Raw genomic sequence first — 27833 nt, 5'->3', positions numbered from 1 at the left:
CACAGCGTCAGGTCGTGTGTGTTTAGCTGAATTAATCATCATCACATAACTGGTCCAAGTCTAAGTAACAGGTGGAGAGAGAAAATGTAGGCGACGCGACGCTTTAATGAACAAAGTGGCCGTTCGTTGTGGGTGTTTATTGTGCATTAGTTTAGGGTTCAGGTTAAACAGGGAGGAGGTTGTTGACATTTTTAAAGTTGAGCTTGAAGACTTTTTTTTTTGTGCTGCTGTTGCTGCTAAACCAAACCAGCTCGTCATCCCACATCAAGGGAGTCGCTTCTACCAGTGACTTTGTGTGTTTGTGAGTTAAGGTTTATACCAATAGGCTTCATTAACGGTCTGTAGAAACCAATGGCATCACTCTGTCCATTTCTTTTTACAGTCGATGCTTAATACCTGCTGTGAACGAGATGGAATAATAAGCACTCTCCCATTTGCCAATGAAGAGTGTACTTGAGCATTTTTGGACTTGGACTTGAGTACTTTTGGACTTGAGTATTTTTGCGCTTGAGTATTTTTGTACTTGAGTATTTTTTGCACTTGAGTATTTTTGCAGCCAAGCTTATTGGGGATAACTTTTGACTCCTCGAGAAATCTCTATCTTGTTTGTTTCCCACGGGCAGCATCCATCCAGCTGCTGTCTTGTTTGGATTCATTCACCTGTGTAAACTATAAACGATGTTTCCTATGAAACCCTCCAAACCAACCTTCAGATCATATCTCCCACCTGTACATGTAAGTATGTATTTGGGCTGGTTGTGTTGTTGTTGGCTGATGGCAGAAATAGTGTTTTCCATTACCAGTGGTGGAAAAAGTACTCGAAATGTGCACTTAAGTGTTGGTATCAAAATGTACGTAAAGTACCAAAAGTAAAAGTAGTCATTGTGCAGAATGTCCCATGTTTTAAAAATCTTTTGAAAATGGCAGATCTACAAGCTCACAATACATCACGATGCGATGCATTGTGAGCCTGTAGATCGGCTATTTTCAAAGGGCTGAAGTGGTTATGTATGTTTTGTTATAATAATCAAAATCTACAAAGTAACTAGTACTGTAAGTAAAGTTTTCAAGTTTTCAAAACAGTACTTACGTACAGTACTTGAGTAAATGTACTTAGTTACTTTACACCACTGTTAAACACGTATAGCTGTTAGGTCGCAGACAGTCCCACAAATGCACTAGATTGGGGTGCTGGGTGGAACCAACAACTGGCTTAACATGTTGTCATGTGGACATCTATGCTGTAAAAGCAGATAAACGTAACGATAACTCTAAAATAAGAATGTAGCTTAATTATGTTGAGGCAAAGCTCCTCGAAAGAACTATCTTTTTACAGAAATGGATGTTGAATAAAATGGTGAAGGATATTGATGCAGCCATCAGCCATGGGCATTGCTTTTGTAATTATACAAAGATCCACCTAGGATGAAGCTCAAAACAAATAATGAAACTGGTTTATCTACAACAGAATGAGTATAACCTGGTAAAGGGAAGTCACCTGTGCAGACTGCTTTCACAAACGTTATTGTTATTGTCATTTGTCACGTGGCTCAGTTTCTACAGTTTCTCACTAAATGCTCTGATAGAATTTCCACATATTAATTTACTTGGAAACAATGGTAAGATTTGTCAATTGGTTGATAGGAAGAGAATGTTCAGCAGAATTTAGGGTATATTGTCATGACAGTCAGTTGCAAAAAAAGAGAAGCAAATGTGTGAGGGGGTGAGGGGTGGACTCAGGGGGTTTTAATGTTCACACATGTTGCATTAGTAATGCTATTTCTCACTCTTGCCATTGCAATTCCAAGCCAAACTTTTAAAGTACTTGTCAGCTGGTGAGACTTGGTTCTATATTTGGCTTAATCTAGCTTTGTAAACAGAGCAGCATGGAGGTACCTTACATCACCATGACTTGCCACATGATATAACCGCTACAAAACAATCATATATGTTTAGTTCACTTCCAATCCAAGCGTGATGTATGCGTCTTCATTACAAGCTTAGAAATCGATGAGCAGCCCCATAATGATTTTTATTTAGCCAGTTCTATGGAATTCAGAACAGTTTCTCAGTTTCCGATCCCAGGAATCTTTTGTCTAGTTATGTGTTTGTGGGACTGGCAGTCTGTCAAAATTATAGTCTTTCAACCCACTAATGACACATCTTCCCATTGTTGCCACTGCCTTGTCTGATGATCTTACATTTAACTAACCGCTAGTGTTGTTTTGTTCTCTCTATATATAGACTGATGTGAAGAAAACCGCCACACCACCTATCAAGAAGTTGGAGGCCAGGTTACTTCCAGGTGAGGCCTTTGGGCAGAATAGGGAAGGCAGGGGTGCAACTGAACGAATCAAATGAATCAATTATACAAAATAATCTACTTTAATCAAATAATAAATTTTGGCGGGGAATAGATTTAGTTGACCACTGGCATCGCTGTTTTGGGTATGTCATTATAGGTGAAAAACTTCCAAAATAACATAATTTTTTGAAATTTTGCTACTCTAGGAGAAACTGGCGCAGAAGCATGAATGAGCCTTAAAGGTTTCATGACGTTCAGTTTTACCACACATTAAAAGTCTTTGTCATGGTCCTTCAAACGTGTATAGAAAGTTTTAACAAAAAATTCCACTCCATTGATCCATGGCAGGTGTTTTTCTCTCACATTTCTAAAGCCTTTTCAACTGCAATGAAAAAAGAAATCTTTGCCTGCGGGTGTCGCTGGTGAGGGATTTTGCCTGTCAATCATCGCCTCTGCTCCTCCCCCCCCCCAAAGGAAAGGATAGGGGAGGGGAGGGGCGAGGAGGAGAGTGGGCGGGATTAATCGACTGTGACCTCACTGTCGAAGGGCCAAGCTCAGATTACTTTTCAGCCTAATTATTCAGAAAACCCCAGACCACAGAAAATCCACTGAATGTTCAAAGTTCAGATTTTTTAGGTGTATTTGAGGTCATAAAACCCCCCAAAAAACATAAAAAAAAAAAAAAAAATTAAATGAATGTCATAGAACCTAGAATTGGCCAGAAATGCTTCTGCTGACAAATCCCAATTCGTAGCTTTTCATAGTTACCCATTCAAATTCTTAATGGTTTTGTTCCCTCAAATCCAGTTTGGCGCATAGGGTTCAAGAGCTACGGCCGCTGTGCCCCTTCAGTTTGTCCCAAACCCGCAAAACTGTGACTAAGTGAACCATTACGACTATTACCATTATGAGACCTCTTCATCAATTCACAGGGTTGTGCTCCTCCAGATGATCAAAGCCAAAAAGCAGAGGCACAATAGTGGACAGTTGGCATCATCCAAAAGAGCCAAACCTTCATCCATATGGTTCAAGGAACCCCAAACCGTACACTGCTACTCCCTCTGAACCCCAAAACATACACTGTCAACCCATCTACCCAAGTCAAGTGACACGATTAGTCCACAGCTGAGCTGAATGTTTAACTTCTATTGGTTATATTGTTTAAAATATATCGATTATTTGCAAATACCAATAATTTATTTTATAAAATAAACAGCTTTATTTATTTGTTTCAGTGATAGCTATCCTATAAGTTAAATTCATTATTTCCTTAAAATCAATGTTTTATCTGATGGTCTTGCTGCCCTGGCATTTAGCCTTTGTGACCTAAACATTTTCAGAACACCAAAGGCTAAGTGGCTTTGCCCTTAAAATGGGGAAATTCCATGTCTGGATCAGTCTATTAAACTTATTGCAGGCCTGGATCAGTCTAATAAACTGTTAATAAAGTAATAGCTTAAAAGTCTACAGGAATGTTTTTCTTCAGCAGAGAATGTTTTTGCCACGCCCGATAATTTTGTGGGAATTTCCTTTTTTAATGTCTTGTGCTCCATCCCCACTTTCTGTGCACACTGCTCATCATCTGTATTTACATAGTAAAAGTTAAACACTTATTTGAGTTTTACACAATCAATGCCGATTGTTCTGCCTTTGACAGTCCCCTCTCTTTACTCACATCTGAACTGTAGACGTCTGTTATGATAGCAGGTGCTGTAATAGACTTTTCCACTGTCGCTGTCTCTGGAAGAGTATGTCAGCTAAGGATGTGGAAAAAAATGTCACTGGCACCACTATTTGCATGAGGAAAAGCTCAAGACTTGGCTAAGCTCTCTATGCACCTTTCTGGTCAACAGAGTTTCACTCTGTTTCTTAGTTTGCCATCACGTCTTTCTCAGTGGTAGTTAGTTACCTATTTAGAAAAACAGAAAGAAAAACCATTTAACCACTTAAACCCGCTAGGGTTCATGTGGTTAAAGTTCGTAATCATACAAAATGGATGATACTATGAAGCCGTCAGAGTAGATTCTTAAAGTTCATACTGTGGGCGGTTAATTATTTTACTGTATATCTAGGCCTGCTTTAAGTTCAGTTGGGACTTTAACTGGAACATGGCAGCTTTCACTTCGTCAATATGCAGTATTCTTGATTTGGAGACTTATTTCTGATTCAGTGCAAGATCTGGACAATTGTCTGACTTTGGAACCCGCTAAAGGTGGCCACACACTCGATACGATATTGTACAGTGTGCAACCACCTTAAGTCTTAGCAGTACACACCCTATACATAAGCATTAGATAAACACAGGTGTCCTCCTTGGCAGTAAGTTAACACAGGAAGTAAAGCTTAACTGTGGTCTGTCAGCTGATGCGACTGATCACTTTTTTTTGGGGATTTGTTTGGACTTGCTCAAAAAACAAAAACATTTTCTATTTTCAACATAGAACAGTCTTATGAAGGGAAGGAAACAGTCTCCGTCTACATGTTTGACAAGTTTTTAATATGTCGAATCGGACTCCAAAACAAATACAGCTATACCAATAGCCTGAGGCTTACTGCGTTTCACCTATTACGGTAGTTCTCTCACTTTGAGTGATGATGCCTCTGGTGTCTGGCATTTTGTTTTGAAATGCTTTTGGTCAAGGGTGGTATGGCTGACTTGGAAGGATTATGTTTACAGAGTACAACAAATAATACATACAAATGTGTTGTGATTCTCATGATTTGATACTATTATGTAGTATCCTTTTCTGTTACATGTTCAAAGAAAGGAAATGTTCCTTTTCTGTTACATGTTCAAAGAAAGGAAACGTTAACTGAAAAAAATAACAGGAAAAAAAAGGTTCATATAAAGGTATACCATTGTTTTGGACAGTTACAACTGCCTTATAATGATGTCAGGGTAAAACATGGCTCAACTGATTTATAGATTTAATAATCATTAAATTTTTCTGCAGGTCTCATTTGAAATGAAAGTGTTTTTTTTTCCTTTCTTTTGGTGGCATCAGTTTGATCTCTTATAAAGTTAGACCATTCCTTCAAAGTACATAGGATAATACCCTACTTTATTTTTGCTGTTGCTTCCTGTGCTTATCTCTTGAATGTCTACTGGTGGTTGGACCTTAGCCTCGTGTTGTTTTTTATTCCTATTTGTTTTCACCAGGGGAGATTGTGGTTAATGAGCTGAATTTTGTGAGGAAGTGCATCGGAGCAGACAACAGCCAGGATGACCTCTGGGGGAAGTTAATATGCACCAACTTTAAGGTCTCCTTTATCACCCATGATGCCCTAGCCAAACAGGTACTTTTATTATACATTCTAGTATCATATAATCTGATGGAGAATATTCTTTCTGTCAGTGTCGCTCTAATCTGTGAACATTCCTGTACAGCTCTTAACCTCTGACAGTGTTAAATATTTAACTGGCTTGAAAGGTGAAATGGCGACTTGAAGCCATCATTTTGTTGTTTTTCAGACTTGTGTGACCTGTGGAACACCCACTTTATCACTTTTACAGTCACTGACTAAGAGGAAGGAACTTTCCTGTATCTTTATGCCTGACATTTTGCTGGCGATTTGGCACACTTTCTTACAAGAGTAAATAGTCGGAAAATGTTCAAAACAAACAAAAGTTCATGTTTAAGAAGGTCACTGTTGTCATAGCGCTCCTTTTGTCTGCAAGAACTAAGTGAATCTTGAAACGTATTTCAACGGTTCTGTATTTGTTTCCACACGCTACGGCTTGGTTTCAGATAAGGTTCTCAGAACCTAATTTGAGGAGGCGGTACTGACCGTTAGTTCTGGAAACACAGAACTCAGAACTTATACTTATAGCAGATCTACAAGCACACAATCGCATTGTGACTCGTTGTGAGCTTGTACATTGGCTATTTTCGCTTTTTTAATGGTTAATTTTTTATGACATGCGTCCCCCTTCAGAGGTGGTTCTGGTTAAACGTGAACCAAAACATCACAGAACTTCACAGGTTCAGCAAAGTTTCAGGTCATGGAAGGTTCTGGGTTACCCCTCGTAGTCGAAAAGAGCCAATTGTCAAAATCCTGAAGTGTTTGTCTTTGTTTTTCTTTCACCACAGAGGTTCCAAGTGGCCCACTGTCTACTTGGAGAACATGACATCCCCCTTGCCTGTCTGGAACAAGTGGTGACAGGTACTCCTGCTGCTACCATGTTTGCAATCTTAACCAAATCATCTACCAGTCGCTGACAAGTGTTGATGCAGTTGTTCACCATAAACAAGAGACTGTAATTGATTATGTACTACTCTTAGGAGAGACATAATATCATACAGTAATCTGTCAAAAATATTAATATAATGTTGACCAGAGACCCCCAGGGTGTCTGTACTCGGCCCCTCCTTTTTTCCCTCTACATCAAATCTCTTCACCAAAAATTGCTGATTTACAAGCTTGTAGCTTATAGATCTGCTATTTTTGCAGAATGTTTACCTTTTTTAATAGGGACGCTAGGGTTCTTGTGGTTAACTCAGCAAAACTGCATTGGCCTTCCATGCACACATCAGAGCTGTTTAATTGCAATCTTTGAAATATCTGATTGAAGTTAATCTTTCAATATTATACAGTCATAATTCAAAATCAATCTGGCCAGGACTAATGAATAGGTTTTCTGTGGCTGTCAGGTCTGGTTGGTTGCCATTCCCTGGTCAGTGATGTGATGGCCTCTCCACAGATGAGAACACAGCCCAGGCGTTGGACAATGACCGGGCAGCCTAGTTAGGATTAGCCTTGTTTATATATCTCATTACTGTCGTGTGCTGACATGGCAAGCCTAATCCCTGAGCGAGGTTGTTTTTTGTGTTCAACTGATGAGGCTTTGTTTCCCCCTGGCTTTCCCTCAAACAAAGGTCATTTGTGCTAGCGATGGTTTGGCAAAAACACTCAAAAGGTCAATCTAATTTGTATGGGTTACTTCACTTATTTGTTGACATTCCACTTCTTTGGACTGGCTATGATTGGCCTATGGAGATGATGTATCATTTTAAGATTTGTTATTCACAGATATATAAACCCAAGCATCCCTATTCTGAGGCTTAACATTCAAAATGGCAAGTTCACAACACATTGCGAAGTGTTCTGACCTGTAGATCTGCTATTTTGGACAGATATTTAGTGTAGAGTAAAACGGTAGTATAGAGCCCTTGGGAATCTGCTCAACTAAGTGTAGGGGTTAAGTGGTTAACACTGCAATGGAAGGTTGTTTGTAAGGGGCGAGCAAATACTTTTTTCCTCACAATGCATAGTGATAATTACTTGATAGATTGATTTGTCAATGAGACATGGAAATCCTTTGACTCATCTAAAGCAGTTAGTGTGATAGTATTGACGCATTCACCCTGAAACACCCTGTAAACAAAAACATGCTTTTCTTTTAAACAAACATGATACAGGTTTTCCTACACTGTCTGTTGACAATGTCAAACTGCTCTCTAACACTAGTGAGTCTTTCAAGACACTGTTGGCTCACACAATTTATAAATGCTTTATAGTCGTGCTACAGAAACGGGAGATAGACTCCTGCCCTATGGGCCACATGGCTCGAAATATCACTTCTGCTTTTCTGGTTCTGGGTAAAATCATGTGCTGACTTTTCACTTTGAGTTTTGCTGAGGCATTAACTTAATTTCATTTTAATAATTAAAATAAAGACACGATAACCATATTTAACTAGCCACATAAAGCAAACTATGGCTTCCTTTTTGAACAGCTCCGTAATTAATTATTTATTTAAACGCTGTTACATTTGTAATTTTACAACACCTGTTACAACAACTTGTTATTCTGATATGATCATATTGTAAGAATAATATATACAGTGTGTTCAGTATGCTTACAGTACACAGTTATCAGTTCACCAAACTAATATCTTTTTGTTTAAATGTTCTAATACGAACTGCCAAGGCAACAATACGGTCACTGTCAGACAATTATTTAACTATTCTGACAGATCCCTGGAAGTTTGAATGCAAGCACACTGCATTCAATTTTACTTATAAGGTCCGTAGTTGCCATGGCACACAGAGTACTATACAAATATATTACTTAATACTTCCTGTTCTCTTCTAACTATTCCAGGCATCGGCCTATCAGCATTATTTCAGTTCTGTTATTTTCCTCTGTTCCTCTTAGTGAATGATGCCAAGGGGAAGAGGAAAGTTCTGGGGTCAAACCAAAAGCTGAAGTTCAGTCCCACTGAACTTATACTGTACTGCAAGGACTTTAGAATTGTCAGGTTCTGCTTTGATGAGGCAGGGCCTGAGAGTGCCAAGAAGGTGAGTGAACCTGAAGTTTCCCCCAAAGAAAAACGATTGTATTGTGTCATCTATAAATGGTGTATTGTAAATGGTAGCATTTCAGGTTTCAATTGAATTCAGTGAATACATAATGGCCTCTTCTTTAAACTTCAGCTCAGTGGGTTTTCAAAACCATGTGTTTTGGCACCAGCATTGGCTCACAGGATGAAGGAATGAGCCTTCTTCCTTATCTTCCTGCTTTTAGTCAGTGGCAGTTTTCAAAAAAAATATTAAACACTTAAACCCTATATACTTTGTTGCACATCATATAGCGAAAGTAGACTATCTACAAACTCACAATGTGCCGTGGCCCGTTGTGAGCTTGCAGATCGGCTATTCTTGCCAAATGTTTGCCTATTATGGCATGCACAGAATAGGGACAATAGGGTTCATGTTAGTACACTACAAATCTCTGCATAGGCCGTTCGTTGGGTGTAGGTCTTTGCCCACTAATCTTTTCCTTCCCGGCCGTCCAGACTTAACTTTCCTTCAGACTTGTCCCCAAGCCAGCAAACAATGTTAAATGGTTATCTCCAACTTGACAGGAACCCTGATGCAGTGCACTGTGCAAACTTTGGTTTGGTAGCTTCCACTGGAAATCACCTGTCTATCTTTCTAACAAATACGATCAGCGTTGTGTCCTTGAATCAAAAACCTCTTATTTTTTCACAAAAACAAAAAAACGTCCCTTCTTTACGCTGACCAGTTTACAGTCTTTTTTTAGTATTCATTGTCTATTACTATGTTGTCTATTAGTCTTCTTGCACTTGGAGATTCAAGGAATATCCACCTCTCTGCCTATTAATAGCTACACTTGGAGTGGCATCTACTATCTTATCAATAGATTTGGTAAATAAATCCTTGAACATGAGTTGTTCATGTTAACTTATGTGGTGTTAGCATAAAGAATACAAGAAAATGCAAAGAAATCGAAAGGAGAACTCCACTTGGTATTTCAGTTGGTATCATATCTCAACAGTGCTGTTTTACTCTGGCCCCTAGTAACCACTGAGTCTGTCGCAGTCCTTTTCAGCTGGGTTGGGTGGATCTAATGCTGCCTGCATGTTAATGTAGTTGCCTCAGTGGTCCTCTTGGCAACGACTGCCGCTGCCTAACAATTTGAGTGTAACATAATCATTTCACATTGTGACTCTGACTCATGACTCCGAGGCAGATTAGAGTCACAGATGTTTAATTTTTCAAAGGAAAGCTCTACTCAGACAGCCCTGTAGATCAAAGTGAGGAGTGACTTTTAGTAAGATGGTTGACTTGTTTTCACCAATGCCCCCTTTTTTTCCTTTTGGCTGAGGAGGACTGAAGGGTTTCCCTGGTTATGGCATCTCGGTCAGCTCTGTCTGTCATGGGCTGCTTTTTGTGGTAACTAGCATTTAGAGCTGGGCAATGAACAGATATTTAGAACCAATCGATTTTAATCTTGCTTGTGTAGTTTAAGCAAATAATCGAGAAGCCAGGTTTTTGTTTTTTAATATAGTTTTTTATTTCTTATACTGTATATCAACGAATGGACCCAAGTGTTTTTTTTATAATCTACTAAATCAGTTGGTCTGATTAACCACTTAACCCTGTATTATATTGTTGTATAATGGTGGCGAACAAAAATAGCCGATCTGCAAGCTCACAACGCGTCGCATCGCATGACGCATTGTGAGCTTGTAGATCTGTTATTTTCACCTTTTTAAATAATAATTAATTAATCATAATCGAGGCACACGTTTGAAGTAATCATGATATTGATTTGAAGTCATATCGCCCAGCCCTACCAGCATTATTCTTTAACTGGGCTTCTCCACATCTTTATGCCTGCTTAGTTCATTCGGAAAATTGAACATTAACCCATTTAGGGAGGAAAGGTCAGGATTTAGAAGGCGTTTTTAGAATCGGCCTCAGGTCTAAATGGGTTAAGGTCTGTCTGCTAATAGAAAGACATAAGAAAAGCAAACTGTCACCTTGCACAGATGTTGCCCAGCCCCTGGGAACATGTGACGGCTGGTTAGAGAGCTTTAAATTCACCACCACAAAAAACGGCCCACAGGAACAGAAAATCCATTCAGCCCTCTAACTCCCTGACCACACTACAAACACAGATGCGTGACAGGTTCTCCAATGTCTTTGGAAGCGAGAGAATTTGGAAGTAAAGTGCTTGAGATTAATTAATATTTATACACTTGGTATGTACGGGAAGATCTCCAGGAGGCAGGAGCTCTGAGCTACCTGCTGAGCCACTAAGTCATTACACTGAAGCCTCTGTGTATCTCCTTTGAAACTGTGCAACTAAAATGCATACAAAGTAGGGCTGCAATCATTGATTATTGTGTTAGCAATAATTCTGTTGATTACTTTTTGATTAATAAAAAAAAAAGTTTTTATTTTTATATATCAACAAATCAACGCAAAAAAAATAATAATGGATTTTCTTATAATCTAAATCTATTAGTCTGATTAACCAATTAAGCCTATTTTATACGTTGTTGCGCAAAAAAATGCGGAAATAGCCGATCTACGAGCTCACAAAGCGCTATGCGTTGTGGATAAACTCATTTATTGATCATAATTGATAAAATCGATTAATTCAATTTACTGTTGCACCCCTACATAAAACACAAAGTCGCTCTTCTGATTCCCAACCGGCACAAGTCATATGGCAGCATTACAGTATGTGTGTCAGGTTTAGGGTAAGCATATTCAGCTTGCATAACAGTATATGTGTAACGTTTAGGGTAGTATATACAGCCAACATTAACAATGTGTGTAAGGGTGAGAGTAGCATATTTAGTTAACATTAACATTTCTATGTGACACCGCCTTGAACACGATCTCATCCGACCAGAATAGGCACTTGTCTGTAAAAACAATTACATGTGAAACGTTTCCGGTCATTCCTGTGCATTGAGGATTGAAATAGTAAAATAGAGGATTTAACCGCTTCCCCTGGCTCCTTGTGAGTCTATATGGGGACAACATCTACGTATGTAATTACAGTGTGAACCTAAAACAGGGCACAGTCCTTGTTTTCCTTTGTGACATATGGAGCAACGCCAATCTATAATAGCTTATTTTGCCATAGGAAATTACAGAGTTAAGAGCAGCAGTGTCTTACACGTGCACTCGCACACAGACATACACACTCTCTCCCTCCCTCCCTCCCTCCTCGTACCCTCTTGTGTTATTCACAGCTCTGACACTGAATGGACGGCATTGTGTGATTTTGTAGTCATGCCACAGAAAGATTCAGTCCTGTAACCCAAGAGCAATGCGCTTTCTGCTAGAATTGGCTTTTCTAGGTTCCACTTGTTCCTAGGTTTGCTGTGGTTAAGAGTGGAGGCTACAATAAACTAATATTTATTCCTATGCACCACATGAAAATAGAAGGCTCGATTAAGGTTTACAACCTTTTGTTTTTTTGCTACGTTGTTTTGCTATTAAAGGAAATTTAATTTTGAATACACACTGACATTCAAATTCAACCACCACCTCAGACTAATTGAAGACAAGATTATTCTTGGGTTGTCTAATCAGTATTATTGTGACTCAAATGTTTAGAAAAGTGATTATTTTGACATATGTAAATAATGAAGTCAGTCGGTAGAGCACTCGCCTTTGGACCACAAGGTCATGGGTTCGATACTGGGCACCGCCAACTCAGTGCATGAGTAGCACGGCTTGGGTGCGGAAAGTACTGAGAGCTGATGGTAGGTGCTGCGCTCCATCTCAGCAATCCATCTCCTAGGGGCCTAGCACATTGAAATAGGGTTAGACTCCTGTTTTCTCGGCTGATACCTTCTTACTTAAGCTATAAGTACTAACCTGAAATAAGCTTCACATATTTAAAGGTACTCCAGTAGTACACATCTTATTGTCCGACTGAAAACTTGCAAGTTGGCCTATGTGACTCATACAGATCAATATTAAGACGTATATCTAAAAGGACAGATATGCAGAGATTACATGAATGTATATATTGATATCCCACTGCTTGTAAAGTTGACATCAATTTGAAAGAAATTCATTTTCTTATCCCATCTTTTTATTTCAGGTTTGCCTCGCCATCGCTCACTACTCCCACCCCGCTGATCCTCAGCTTCTGTTTGGTTTCGAGTATTTAGGGAGACGATACTACGGCTCCACAGGTATATCCAACATGCACATTTTTGGCACACCTGCTCTAGTTTGCCAAAAGCTTTGACAGTCTCTATACCAGTGGTGTCAACGACCCCCAAATTGATACGTATTTGGCTGCGGACCCCGATCTGAAAACAAAATTGTGGTGTTACACATTTACAAAAGTATTCCAAATTTGTCAACATTTTTCAAGGTTTAATTCATTTCGATTTTTGAATAGCCTGAGTATAAAATGGGTCTAAAAGTGCTTAAACAGATTTTGATGCAATATTAACTCTAAAACTGCCAGAGTAATAGTGTGACACTACTGCCTGCAAAAACGAGCGATTTTACTGTACCTTTGAAAAATCATGGAATATTCTCTGTGACCTCCGTCCGCACGGAGATCGCCTCATTACACGCACGCGGGTCTCGTGCGTGTAACTGGCCACACATTCAGCTGTGGCCAGTTGAATGTGGCTTGTTTTTACCGTAAAGCAAGAGGAACATAGATATAACCATTTCCCCACAGGAAATAAACGGGACGTAAACATGCTTTTATTTTTTTAAATGGCGTCAATTCTGGGTCTGTCGTCATCTGGCAGTGAAAGCATCATTTATAGGGTAGATAACAGCGCCATCTGGTGGAAAACCACTGAAAATACAAAACTCGTCAGAACTCGTCAGTGGCAGGTTGGGCCTTGGCAGAATCTGACGAGGGGAACTCGTCAGTGGCAGGCAAAGAGTTAACTTATTCCTGGACCCCACTTTGAGAACCACTGCTTTATACGATTCCCTTCCGGGTGATCAATCACTAGCCAGGTTTTTATTTCATGGCATTGAATGTGCGTCTCATCTATTTGAGTATTGATCGTGGCTTTGCATGACCCATGTCCCCAGGGGAGCGAATCAATGGTGCTGTTCCAGGAGGAGGATTGCAGACCCCCCTCTTTGACCGCCCATCTGAGTGGGATAGAGAGATCAAGAGGACGGGCGCAGCTGAGTGGAGGGTGTGCTCCATCAACGAGGGTTACGTCATCTCACCTACGTAGGTTCATCATGTTTATTATTTGTTAGCAAATCACACTGAATTTCTTTGGCCAAGCATGCATGTTACTCATTCAGTCAGAGATGCACCCTTCGTCCTAATAGCTGTATTAACCTTTATTAAACTGCCCTTTTTAACGTTTAATACGTTTAAAATGTAATAATATGCTGTACTTAACCTCATCAACCAACTACTCATACTTCATTGAGTCCCCCCAGGGGTCTATACTAGGCCCCCTTATTTTTTCTCTTCACACAAAATGTCTTAGCGGACAATAACCAATCTTCAAACTCACAACGTATCAGATTTACCTTTATTGTCGCATCACAGGTTTACAGGTATAAACAGGTGGGTGACATTTTTTTTCCTACAAGCTCCATCATTTGTAGTTCTCAGGAAAGGGAAGAGGAATGGAGATAGAAATAACAGTCAGGAAAACGTTGTGAGCTTGTAGATCGTCCGTTTGTACCGAATGTTTGCCCCAGAATTAAATGGGGATGCTCGATTCATTTGGTTAAGTTCACTTGTCTTACTTCATGATTGATTGTTCAGCAAAACTTGTTGTAAAGTTGAGTGAAACATTTGACCTCATAAGGCAGTGTTTTCTAACCTCAGAAACCTGTAAATCACAGGTTTACAGGTGTAAAACAGTGGGTGCAATTCATTTTTCTGCAAGCTCCATCGTTTTTGTTATTTCCATAAAAGAGAAAGGGGAAGAAGAAGGGGGACAAGGGAAAGGGAGAGAAGATATCAACAAAAACAACAATTTATCTACTGTGCCCCTGATAAAAATAGTCCCGATTTTTCAGGATTCTTCTAAAAAGTAAAAGAAAACAGTGAAAATAGCAGATCTACAAGCTGTCCTCGCATCACATTGTGGCACGTTGTGAGCTTCTAGATCACTATTCACTATTTGTCGTATGAGAAGTGTGTATATAGGGCTAAAGTGGTTAACATGTTGAAAACAAGATTGTGTGGGCGTGCATGTGTGTGCACGCATGTGTAGAGTATCTCAGATGCGAACGTGTGTTTCCCCACCAGTCTCGGTAGCGCAGACGCGCTAGTTGTAATAACACGCCCCCTGCTTCGTCCCAAGGCATTCCCTGGGGGGGGCGATAATTTACGATTCTGTGCCTATCGGTACATAACTCGGACGGGGCTGAGTAGGCTCAAGCGAGCTTCGCAACGTTCAGCACGGCAACTTGCGCGTTTTAGCTCACTCGATAGTGCTTCTCGTGGCTCAAGTTCTCTTGAGACTGCGCCCCTCCGTCGCGGTCCAAAACTATACTTCATCTGCGAAAAAAAAGTAGTCCGCGGTTATTGGAAAAAGTAGTGTCGATAGCGGAGTCGAACCCTGGAGGTGTGGGTTGGGAGTCTAGTGATTTATGAGGCATGCCACTGAGGCTGGTGCTGAGATGGGGTATTCGGGCTGTATTAGAATGTGACAACGCCCACCATTCCCAACTCTTCTAATGTAGAGCGAAAGAAGCCCCGCCCGGGGCTACTGAGACTGGTGGGGAAACACACGTTCGCATCTCAGATGGGGTCAATAAGAAGGGGGTCGCCAGGACAAAAGGCTGGGAACCAGTGCCATATGGGACTGAGATTTGTTCAAGCGCCGCAAGGCAGACTTTATGGAGAGGAATGTCAATGTTTAAGTAATGGTGGTTAGGTAATGTCATAAAGTTTGGAAGGTACATGGTTTTCTTTGACATTTTTAAAATGGCTCAACTGTTAATAATTGCAGCTTTTACAGGTATTGTCTGAGCCATAATCCCATAGATTTGGCATCTCGGTAACATCAGACTGTCTTATTAGCCCGTATTTACAACACACAGGATTAACTCTTTACTTTGTACATTGAAGTTAAAGCCCTTATACAGGTTTCAAACTGTTTACAACAGGGGATATTTGTGGTTTAAATATTACAATGGCAAGCATGAGGAGGAAGTCCCAGTTTTTTGTTTAGGTATGCAGGTGTATTAGTATTAGAGTATAATAGCTTTTGTATAGAAATATGATGAACGCTATATTTTGTAATAGAAATATGATGGACGTGTTTCTGAATGACTTGACTCTGAGACCAGTTTGTGGTGCACAGTTTAACAAAGTTTTTCGAAAGATTTTGAGTACTTATACTTAAGGTACATGATATATATTTGATGCCAGTACTGTTAACGTTTTGAATGCAGGACTTTTACTTGAGATAAGACCTTTAATGCCAAATGCAGCACAACAGTTTGAGATACAGGTAAAAAACAGGGTAAAAATACATCACACTCAAAAGAAACGCCTTGTAACAGAGTATTTCTACATTGTGGTAAACAGAAGTTTCATGTGGTGTTTCTGGATGTGCACGGTATAAGCATTGCCTAACTGAAACCACTAGACTAGTAAGCTATATATAGGAAGTGGTTTCCCTGATTTCTCAATCCAAATACCCCTTCCTCCAAAACAATATTTTGCAATATGTATTGCTTTCTATTCCTCAGGTTTTTTATTTAATTTGTTTTAACACTTTACAGATAAGCAGGTTCACACAAAGTTTGTCAATGGCTCGCATACCCCTGTAGTACCTCCGCGTACCCGTAGGGATGTGCGGTAACCCCATTTGAGAAACGCTGAGCTATAGGATGGAAGCCTGTTGCCACATTGAAGCAGTAATGGGAGAAACAGAGAGTGCTTGTGAACTACAGTATAAGAAATGCATGAGGCAGGAGTAAAAGGATCTGCCAAGTTAAATAAATGCACTGCTCCTTCACATCCTACTCCAATAGAATGGCACTTGCCCTAGTTTGGGAATCATTAAGTGTGATCAGGGGCACAGTTTATCAGTATATTTGGGTTCTAGTAGAGTAGCATGCACCTATGTACTACTATTTCTATTTTGTTCCCCCTTTCGTTATATGTTCCCGATCACATCCTTGTGTAATGTCTGCCTTTGGCCAATTCAAATGTTTTTCAACCTCTCGCCCCCACCCTTTTAGCCTTTCCGAGTACTTTGTGGTCCCAGCATCCCTGGCGGATCAAGATCTAAAGCAGTACTCCAATTACTTCACGGATAAACGCATCCCTGTAAGTAACGGGCCTCTTTTACATTCATCAAATGCTTGCTACATCTGTCTTTCCTTTCCTTCATTGAGCATGCCTTTTTTGGTGTTTTTTTTTTTGTCGCTATACCTCTAGTGGAGACTACGGTACTAATTATTAATGATGAGACCTAAGTGGCTTGTGTACTCTGTTGTGTTAACCTTATTTTCTGTAGCGCGACAATGTCACTTGCCAAAAAGAACTGATCTACACGCTAACGTCACGTGTCCAGATGCACTGTTGGCCTGAAAATCTGTTCTTTTGGCAAGCGACACTGTGGAGTATAAATTACTCTTTAGAGCAGTGGTTCTCAAACCTTTTCATGTCAAGGACCCCCAAATTAATTTGTATTTGGCCATGGACCCCCATCTGAGAATATTTTGTGGAACACTTTTCAAAAATATTCCACTGTCACTGTCTGATTTGTGTATATGTCTCCTACTAGCTGTGGTGTTGGAACCACCCTAATGGGAGTGCTCTAGTCCGCATGGCCAGCATCAGTGAGCCAACACAGCTGAGGAAGCTGGACCAGAGGTACAGTAAAGTAAACCCCAGAGTTCATATCGTGGCTGTTGGGTGGAAACCTTGGATGTCCAAAAGCGTTACTTTTTCAGGAAATGGGAAAAATTGCAATGGATCCGATGTAGTTATTATTTAGCAATATATTTCAGTAGCTGTAACAGTGATATGAAATTGGGAAGAGTAAATGGTTACGTTACTATTTGCAGCAAAAAGTAGTTTCGTTTTAGAAACGCGTTAATTAGTAATGCATTAAGCGCGGTCTATTCCTGACGCACAAAGTTTTCTTCCGGAAGGTCAGGCTTTCCAACCGACACAAAGGTTCGAAAGACAGTGCCATCCATACTTCTCTCCTGTTCAAGAAAGGGTAGACATAGCCCTTTCCGAACCCATGTTTTGCATTTGGGACGACGGTTTCCATGGACAAGTCAGCACTTGGTACCATTCTGGTCTTCTTAACAAATACAACGAAAGTGTTGCAGATAGATTTCAATGATACTTATAACTTATAGCAGACGGGGGAGACACACGTTTCCACAGGATCATACTGCAGTTATGACTTATGAGTATCATTGAAATCTCTTTGCAACACTTTAGAGACGTTATATTTGTTCGAGACCAGAGAGTGGTACCAAGCGCTGAATGGGAGAATGCATTGACTTTCAAGGGACCCTGGATACTGTCGTCGGTTGTCCAAAATACAAAAAGGTATCCTGGGTTCGAAAAGGGGTTAGGATAGACCCAGGTGGAGGGGTTAGGGAAAAAAATCACACACCCAATCACACTCGTTCGGCAACATCTAGAAGTGCAGAATTCTGAAATAAAGTTTGGGAGAATGCTCTTCAGAAGTTGCAAGTGACGTCATTTTGTAGATATCACGTCCCTACCAGAATAAAACTTCAGGTGTCGGAAGGAGTATGCAATTAGTCCCACCACAATGCTTAATAAATAACATCAAATTGAGAAATACAATTGTCATTGCATTGGAAAATTAAGTGTTACGTTCATCTGTATTCAGAAACAATGTACTGTTGAAATGTTAACCTAACCATTTCATTATACTTCTAATCCAATCACCAACATGCCTTTGCTTTGGTAGAATATGCACAGCTATAACAAAGAGCCACCCCCAGCACGGCGATGTCTTAAGATCAGAATTGGACCAAAGCCTGCCTAACATCCAGGACATCCAAACTGCCTTTGTGAAAATCAAGCAGAGCTGTGTCATAGGTGAGCCAAATTACGTGATTCCGTTAACCCATTCAATCCGGGAACGCATCTGTGTCATTTTAGATTTATTCATAGCATGGCACAGAGTGCAGCGCTATGAGCTTGTAGATCTGCTATTTTTGAAAAATCTTGAAAATGTGTGCAAATCTTTGAATATATAATTTTTAAAGCAAACATTTGTAACTCAAATCTTTGGTTCTGGGGGGGGGTCCCTGGAACAAAACATTTTCAGATGGGGGTCCGCAGCCAAATATATATTTAAAAATATTTTCTAAATCCTAGCAGTTGCTATATCAGTCGTGCTCCAACTTTTCCATGTCAAGGACCCCCCAAAATGATGTATTTGGACGTGGAATTTTTTGAATAGCCAAAGAAATCTAAAATGACACAAGATGCTTTCCCGGTCTTAATAGGTTAAAGGCAATTAACGAGCTAATCAATTTATAGTAGATCAAGGATTTTATTTCCTGCAGTGTTACGTCTTTGTGTGCAGCGTGGTTATTGCTTATGCCTTCCAAGAGAATAGATTTCTGGACGTACTGCAGCAAATCTACACATTTATACAAACCTTTTCTACTCTTGACTTTGTATGCAGATCCATTCGAGGAGTCTGAAAAGAAATGGTTTTCATCCATTGAAAGTTCGCAATGGCTGGACTATGTCAGGTATGTACAAATATTTAGATGTCCTGTCACACCGGGGTGGCTCCCTCTGAACTGGCAGCACTGCTCCTACATGAAATTTAATCGTCTCATTCTGTGTCTCTACTGTGTTTAAAAGCCATTTAGTTGGCCCTTCATAGTGACATGCCCATTACACATTCATCATGAGCATATTGTATCAGATAATGTATGTCAAAAACCTACAGAGTTATGCTGTGTTCAGAATAATATAGTAATATTTGCTTTACCATGGCCTTAGAGTTGGAAAAACGAACACACTACATTTGACCTCTGCAGCCCTGAAAGGACCATACCAGTGTTTTAGCATGTTAAGCCCATTGAATACAAGTCATCTATACTACATTACTGCCAACTATTCCAGCATTCCACAGTTTTTTGAATGCCCTTTTCCTACCATCCAGGAAGCCATTGGTTTCCATTCATCTCAGTATGCCATACAAATTGAGATGGGTAATCCAACACTGAACAATGTGATGCCTTTATCTTGATTTTAATGCATTTTAAAGGCGGACCGATTCAGAAAGTTGAAAAGTTTGTGGTGAAAAGATAGTTTTATGAAGCAAAATGTCCATGACTTCTTCATGGTGATGTGAATATTAGCCAGATAAGCAGGGAATTTTAAGGTGCGTTTGTCAACCTGAAAGTTTCATTTGAAAATATATGGAAATAGGGTATTTATTCCAAAACCTAAAAAAAAACTGTGGTATGCTTTGGAAAATTGTCAGCAATAATGTTACGGGTAAATGATGTGTAGTCAATAGGCTTCATCTCATGATTTCCCAAACATTTGTTCAAGGGCTTGTTAATTATCTGGGATTCATTATATGACTGTGCAACTACTTAATATATATGGAGACAACTAAATGATAAACATTGAACTTGTGATTTTAGAGGAAACGGTAAATGTTAATTAGACGTAGTTTAACTGTAATTTGTGTTTACATTTGTAACTGAAGGGCCTTCCTGAAGCATTCTGCTGAGGTGGTGTACCTCCTGGATGGAAAGCATGCTTCTGTCATTCTGCAAGGTACGCATTTCAGATTGTGTATTATGGTTATTTGTCTTTGTTTCAAACTGGAATGTCATAAAGTGTGTATGCCAACACATGCCACATAGAGTTGTTTTTCCTCGTCAGGGACAGTGGCTTGTTGATCTTGTATTTGTACTAGGGCTGCAACTATTGATTATTTTCATAGTGATTAATCTATCGATTGATTTTTAACCGATCATTATTTTATACTTCACCGCACAGTTGTCGTGCAAAAATGGAGAACATTACCGATCTACAAGCTTATCGATGAGTGATAATTTTTTCCTAATCGATTAAAATCGATTGGTAAGATTAAGTTTGCACCCCTAATTTATATTTTGTGGCCCTCTACAGAGGAGCAGGACAGGGACCTGAGCTGTGTGGTGTCCTCCCTGGTTCAGCTGATGTTGGACCCTCACTATCGCAGCCTCAGTGGCTTCCAGAGCCTGGTGCAGAAGGAGTGGGTGATGGCGGGCCATCGCTTCTTGGACAGATGTAACCACTTGAAGAAGAATGATAAATCTGAGGTTGGCTATTGGGCTGTCATCATTCTTACATAATTGCCTGATCATAATTGTTGGAGATAATGCATAATTGTCAGAATTCTTCCTATCTTCATCTGTATGAATTCATCCAATGAAAAATGTTCATACATTTGCGAGCTTGTAGATTGGCTATTTCCACTATTTATTTTTCTTTCTTTCTTTTTTAAGTGTAAAATGATTAAATACGCCCTATTTTGGCCATAGTACATTATTTATTACGATGATTGTAAGTCATTTCTTTGTATATTTAAGTTATTTGTCATATCATATCTGCCCGGTGCAATATTTGTTTACAAAGAAGACTAAAAGCCAAATAGAAATGTATAAATTATTCATATGTTCTATGCCAAAAACATAATGAAATCATTAATCACAAATGATTTGTATATAAATTAATCAACAAAAATGACATGACCGTGACAGCCCTAGTTTGCTACCTTGTACTTGTTGAAGTATATTGCCTTAGTCAATATTGCCAAGAGGCTGATATTATCATTATTTTTATCTCTTTATATCTCCTCCTGCTCTGTTCCTTTTAGTCTCCACTGTTCCTGCTCTTCTTGGACTGTGTTTGGCAAATGATGAACCAGTACCCAGCTGCATTTGAGTTCACAGAGACCTATCTTACGGTATTGAGTGACAGCATGTGGATCCCTGTTTTTAGCACTTTCCTCTTCAACAGTCCCCGCCAACATGCCGATCACTTAATGGTGAGTAGGGGTGTGCAGTGCTTAATTCAGAACTAATCGATTTAATTGGTTATAAAATAACAATAATCTGTCATTTCGATCATAAAATGATGATAATCTATAATTTTGTTGCCGTCAGGCCGAAACCTCCCATCTCCATATTCTAACTTTTTTTTTTTTTTCTTCGTAAATTAAAGACCTATTTTGTCATACTGCACAGCGTCACACAAAAACAAAACGCGTCATTTCACGCCGCGTTTTGAGTTTGTAGACTGCTACTTTTGCTATTTTTGAATTTGAAGACTGAAAAGTAACAGTTTTGGACATTTGAGGTTTCCACCTGACAGGTACTATTTCATAAAATAATCTATTAATAATCAATCCCTATTTTGGAGCGTGTCATTATAGGCAAAAAGTTGAATGAATTGCGGAAATAGCAGATGTACAAGTTCACAACGCGTCACGATAAGCGACACTTATGGTGCATGACACCGTTGTGTGACAAAGGCTAAGTCCGGACTAAAATAACATATAGCCTTTTTTCCTACTTATATTGATCCCAAATGACTGGCCATGGGGTCTATTTGTAGAATTGCCCCTGTCGTCCAGTTTCCCCAGCAGCCCCCATAGCATGGAGTGGAGTCCATAAGCATATCGCTACTTACGCGATTTGTTGCGGTCAAAAGTGATAATTTTTTTCATGAATCTGTTATTATATACGCACCCATGCCTTGGTTGTGGCAAATCACAGTTCGTCTTTTCCTGGACTTGGCAAAACACATAACAGCAGTATATACGCTGTTGGTCTGTTTAGCAGACTACGGCGGCCCGTGTGGGACAACCAAGGCACGGATGCGTGTGTAATGACAACTAATAACGGATTCATGAAAAGAAATGGGCAAATAGACCATTTGGGAAGTAGGAAAAAAAGGCTATACGTTATTTTAGTCGGACTTGTCCTTATAAGTGGTCAAATGATACACTGAAATATTTTTAAATACACTTGATTATTTGATTAATCAAAAAAGTTATTGATAGAATAATCGCTAAGACAATAATCGACAGCTGCTGCTCTTAAGGTAAATACACATTAGTTCACTTCACCATGTTTATTTATGCAGGGAAATCCTACTGAGAATAATGTGACTGTGAATGTAATGAGACAGACCAAAATAACCAAAATGCATTCCATACCTTAAAAGGAAGAATAAAATGTCAACAAATGTTAAAGAAGAAAACTAAAACGCCAGAAAGTATGTGTACTTTCTTGTTTGATAGGTTGACAGATATCAAAAAGCAATATAATGTTAAAATACATGTTTCCAGTCTTACCTGGAAACAAGTGAATCGGGAGTGCAGTATTTTTGGTATTTGAGTAAAATATATGAACTAGACCATACCCTTGGGGGGATATGCGCACATGATTTGGCAACCCGGGAGCCAGCGAACACAAAAAACGCTAATAAACAGCCGACATTTGGGGAAAGCGAAAAACGGGCTTCACTGTTCCGTGCACATGGTAATGGTCAATGGCTGTGTGCAAATTCAAATCAATTGCTCCAGCCACTGAGGAGAACCGGGCAGAACAGATTTTGGACTTGCCGCTCACTGAACACACAGAGCTTTGTCGAATTATGGAGGATATAAAGTTAAGAAATTCTATTAGAGTGAGATGTACTGTAGCAGATTCTATAAGCTTACCTGTTTTTTACCTTTTTTTTTTAAATCTCGTAGAACTGTTATTTTCACTACTTCAGCATGACACTGTTGTGTGACAAAGTATAAAATAGGGCTTAAGTGCTTAATCGATTCGTTGCTATATATAAAATAAATTCTAAAATGTGTATATGAAATGAATAATGTATATAAAAACCTGCTTCTTGATTATTTGTTTAATCGAAAAAGTAATGGATAGAATACTTGCAAAGAAAATAATGGACCTTGTCTTAACTCGACAGGAATTTGCCAGAAGTAAGGGCATCCCTGTAGGGGAGCAGAAGGCTCTGCGGTTCCCCACTGCGTGGGACTGGTCCCAGCAGTTCTCCATCAAAGACCAAGCCCTCTTCAATAACCCCATGTATGTCGGCAAGGGTGTTACCTGTGTCCAGAATGGAGCAGTCAAGTCCTTCAGACGCACAAAGGTCAGTCTACTAGATCTATCTACTAGAACAGTGGTTCTCAAGTGATAGAACCCCCTGGAATCCCCTCAAGGACCCCTGGGGATCCCCGGGCCCCGCTTACTATAAAACGAGTAAATGACTGCTCTGAAAAATAGAATGCGACATGCTTCAGTTTGGATAATGAAGTAGAATTTCAGTGCTTACACAATCTGTCATAATTCCTGTATCTACAATTACAGTATATTTTGCCTCAGTGATGACAAACCATGGAAAAGAACAGGAACAAACTGTTGAAGGAGAACCTCATGTATTTCTGTCAGATCATTTGAATCTGAAATATGATCGAATGAAAAATGTGAAGTCAGTTCTCTGGTATAATTGAACTAACCGACACATTTACTCTGCATCCTCCAGCATAAAACGTACAGCTCCACTCTACGAGGAATGCCCTCAGCCCTGCGTAACGGACTGAAAGAAGGTCACGGCACACTGACCCGGCGGAACTCCCTGTTGGCACAGCTAAAGCCCGAGCTCCGAGAAGTGATCGAGTCCCCTTCGGAACGCTTCTTCAGGGAATGGTTCTCTCGGCCTGCCGACCAGCAAGGCCTGCTCATACCCATGCTCCTCCCCTCTCACATCGCTCTGTGGAGGCTCTACTTCTTGCGTTGGGTACCCGAGGCCTGCATTCACAAAGGAGGTCCCATCACGGCCTACCACAAGGTGTCCCAGCTGGCTGACGAAATTGCAATGCTGCAGAGTCAGCTGCGGCAGTACAAAGGGCCCACGCCAGCAAACACCCCGATCTCTAGCCCCAACAACGGGACCCCTTCAGACCAAAGCAGGATGTATTTCAGGGCCAGTTCCCCGCTTGATCCCTCTACAGGCACGGAGTGCCTCAGCTCCTCCTTTCCTTTCTCCCCAGTAGGTAACCTGTGCCGCCGCAGTGTGCATGGCACTCCCATTAGCAAGTTATTGAGTGGAGCAAAGATCTGGCTGTCTACAGAGACATTGGCCAATGAGACGTTATGAGGATTGTTTGGCTTTAGGGCAGTGATTCTCAACCTGCACTGGTGGGCTGTGAGGATATTGGCAAGTGGCTCTCCAAATAATTTGCCAAAAACTAGGATTGAATTGATGATATAGAAAAAAATATGTTGTGGTATTTTTTTTCTTTAAAACCTTGGAAAAGGAGTTGCAGATAAATAGGAACTTAAAGTATACTATGTTATTCCCATTGATCCAAGCCGGAACATTCATTGATTTAAGTGGGTGGGCCCTGTTCCAGAAAAGGTTGAGAACCACTGCTTTAGGGCTTGCTTATTATGTACAGTTTTGTGAGATGCTTATGAGTGCCATTCACCACTTTCTATAATAGCAAATTGGAAATATAATGCCATGTCTTATTTTCATTTGGAGAATGAATTAAAATGTATTTTTTATTTGTTTTTGATATTGAAAACAAAATCAGATTTTTAATTAGAGCTGCATATAAAACAGACATGGCTGACGGGAGTTTTCTATTTGGGATGCTTTATTTACATAAAGTATATACAAAGAGCAGTGATGGAGGCTACAGACGGCGTGCATCGCTATTCACTAGAGCTGCAGTCTTTTCTAAATCATTGAAAAGAGAAAGACTAATGGCACTAATAACTGTTCTACGTCATGGCTAACACATCTAACCCAAAAGACTTGAGCCTGGCTTGATTGAATGTGATGGTGGCGTATAGTTTTTTTTGCACAAGATTATTGCTATCTGTTCAAAATACACATCTCTTCAGGGTTTGCCAGGGCCTCACTCTGTAGGTAGCAAAAGTCTGATTTCAGGGTCTTTATTTTAATCTATTTTTGAAGTAGACATAAGGGCATACCCTATATTTTTGGTAACAAAATGCAGATGACACTTTGAAGAGAGAAAAACAAACCAAGCTATAACGAGTTAAATCTGTGGTAGATATTGTCTATTTTTTGTTTGACATAGTTTAGTTAAATGTTTATAAGGCCTTCTGGTAAGGTACTGTAGAGAATCTATATTAAATGAATTAATACGTGATGAACGCAAAGGGACAGAGAGGAGATCACCATGGTAACCTGGGACACAATAGTACAATTACCATGGAGTTGAAGCTGTCTTCAGTACTCTTTAACGTTTCCCCCATTCAAACCGGCGGGTACCCCCTGAGTATGACGCTAAAGCAAAATGGCCGCTATGCGAGTATGCAACTGCTGCAAAAACTGGACCATTGGACAGACTGATACCCATCTCAACATTACAAAGACACAATGAGCCACTATTGAAGGACTTTACACATGCAATGTTATTCAGACACTGCAAGTGGCCATACAACGTCAGTGTATTTTACATGACGAGGAAGAATTTAAAGATAAAATTTGTGCCGAATCAACTCCAACATCTGCTATTATTGCACATTTGATGCAATACAGCTCTGAATCTGTGGGTTAGCCTAGTCTCAATGTGAGGGTTTCTTAAGGTGATTTGGGCAATGAGTTTATGCTTGAATTCTATCCATTGACTCTCTTTAAGAAAATGGTACTTTCAAACTGTTATCCTTTCACTTAACCACTTATGCCCTATATACTAAACAAAAATAGCCGACTTACAAGCTCACAACGCGTCGCCTCTTGGTGTGTTGTGAGCTTGTATAGATCTTCCGTTTTCATTATTGTATTGAAATGTTAGATTTCTGCATGAAATGACATGCCCAAAATAGGGACGCCTGGTTGAAAGTGGTTAATTGGTATTCTAAAAGGAATTATTATTTATATACTGTATGTTTACCACTAATTCACAATGTTGCACCCTGTTGTAATTGCATGATTACTGTGCTGCTCATGTACCACAGTTTGATATTGATGAGCAACAGATGTATTTATTCAGTTCTGTGAATGGTTTCAAGCAGAGAAAACATCATAATCCTCTGTGCCTTTTTGGGAGATGGTCTTTACTGTGTTTTACATCTGTTATTTTGATATTCCTTTGCTATCAATATGCTAGTATATTTGAAAGTCATGTCACTGAAGCTCATTCCCTGAACAGAGGTGATGCTGGCTTATACAGTCATTGGATTTCTCCAGTGAAATGAAGATGCAGTCAGACATGTCTTATTGATTATTGGGAAAGCAGGCCTTAATGGGAAAATTGCCCTAAAACCAAATTTATTTTCAATCTCCATTATCTTAATCAACTACACTCCACCTCCATTGAGTTGCATTGCAATTTGATTGTAGTCATGTAAGCCTGGTAGGCAAATCATTGGTTTTACAAGGCAAAGAGGGAGTACCACATACAACACATACACATACCGCATACAACAATGTACTTTTCCACCCCGACTGACTTTCTGCACAACTATGAATATTGTAATTATCACTTTTTGGGATGGACTTTTTCCAGAGAAGTTTAGAGGAGAGAGTGGTGTGATAGTCACTTGAAGAGGCTTTAAAGTCAATATTTGTGTGCACAAGCAGTTTCTGTATATCCCGAAGCCGGGACCATGGTGGCTCAAACGTTTGAGGTGCACTTCAAATATTTCCCAAAGCTTGGACACATGGTGGCTCACATTTAAGATGCACTTAAAATATTACATGGTTAAAATCTGCCTCATAACGTTTGCTATATGTCATCCCCTCTCATTCATAATTGTAGGTCTCCATGTATGTATCATGTATGTATGCTATCTAATAAAGCGGAAAATCCACAAAGGTTAAGTGTTGCTTTTATAATTGCAATAAAGAAAACGCCCTTGATGATGCTTGGAGTAGGCTACATTTTAAGTATATTATTTGATGGACTTGGATGTGTTCTATTCAGTGCGCAAGGTTCATGAAAAATACTTTTAGATCTTATCAAGTCTATTAGACATTTACATGGTGAGAAGAGAATTAAATCTGTGGAAACTGTTTTAGCTGGTTTTAAAGGACCGCACACAAAAAACATGATACAATACTTTATTATCAGCTCTCACTGAAATTTGACTTGCGACTCAGCAGCCTAATATGCAACACATGACATAAAACAAAACAAAGGAAAAACAAAGATGCTATTATAATAGGAAGCAGGGAGTTTATCCATTGAATATCAAACAGTAATTACTTGGCACTTTAATTGTAC

At 39.7% G+C, this 27833-nt stretch overlaps 1 protein-coding gene across 1 annotated transcript; it reads left to right on the top strand.

Annotated features, from left to right (window-relative positions):
- Positions 1-27463, top strand: mtmr10 (myotubularin related protein 10). Its single transcript, XM_080438334.1, has 17 exons — positions 1-301; positions 624-735; positions 2245-2305; positions 5466-5602; positions 6397-6469; positions 8465-8607; positions 12683-12776; positions 13648-13795; positions 16783-16870; positions 17331-17419; positions 18504-18634; positions 19230-19299; positions 20274-20344; positions 20702-20874; positions 21432-21602; positions 23540-23722; positions 24116-27463. Exons 2-17 carry the CDS (start codon positions 679-681, stop codon positions 24728-24730), a joined length of 2304 nt encoding a protein of 767 aa, XP_080294460.1. The 5' UTR covers positions 1-301; positions 624-678; the 3' UTR covers positions 24731-27463.
- The last annotated feature ends 370 nt before the right edge of the window (positions 27464-27833 follow it).

Source organism: Gymnoscopelus braueri, assembly GCF_963280865.1.
Source record: "Gymnoscopelus braueri genome assembly, chromosome: 1".
In the NCBI taxonomy this organism is placed as follows: Eukaryota; Metazoa; Chordata; class Actinopteri; order Myctophiformes; family Myctophidae; genus Gymnoscopelus; species Gymnoscopelus braueri.
This window is presented reverse-complemented; position numbering and strand designations above follow the sequence as displayed.

Excerpts from the sequence above, each read along its gene's own strand:
- mtmr10 (XM_080438334.1), top strand. The coding sequence starts at position 679 with ATGTTTCCTATGAAACCCTCCAAACCAACCTTCAGATCATATCTCCCA. Across the intron at positions 6,470-8,464 it reads TCTGGAACAAGTGGTGACAG|TGAATGATGCCAAGGGGAAG; the intron begins GTACTCCTGCTG and ends TGTTCCTCTTAG. Across the intron at positions 23,723-24,115 it reads AGTCCTTCAGACGCACAAAG|CATAAAACGTACAGCTCCAC; the intron begins GTCAGTCTACTA and ends TGCATCCTCCAG.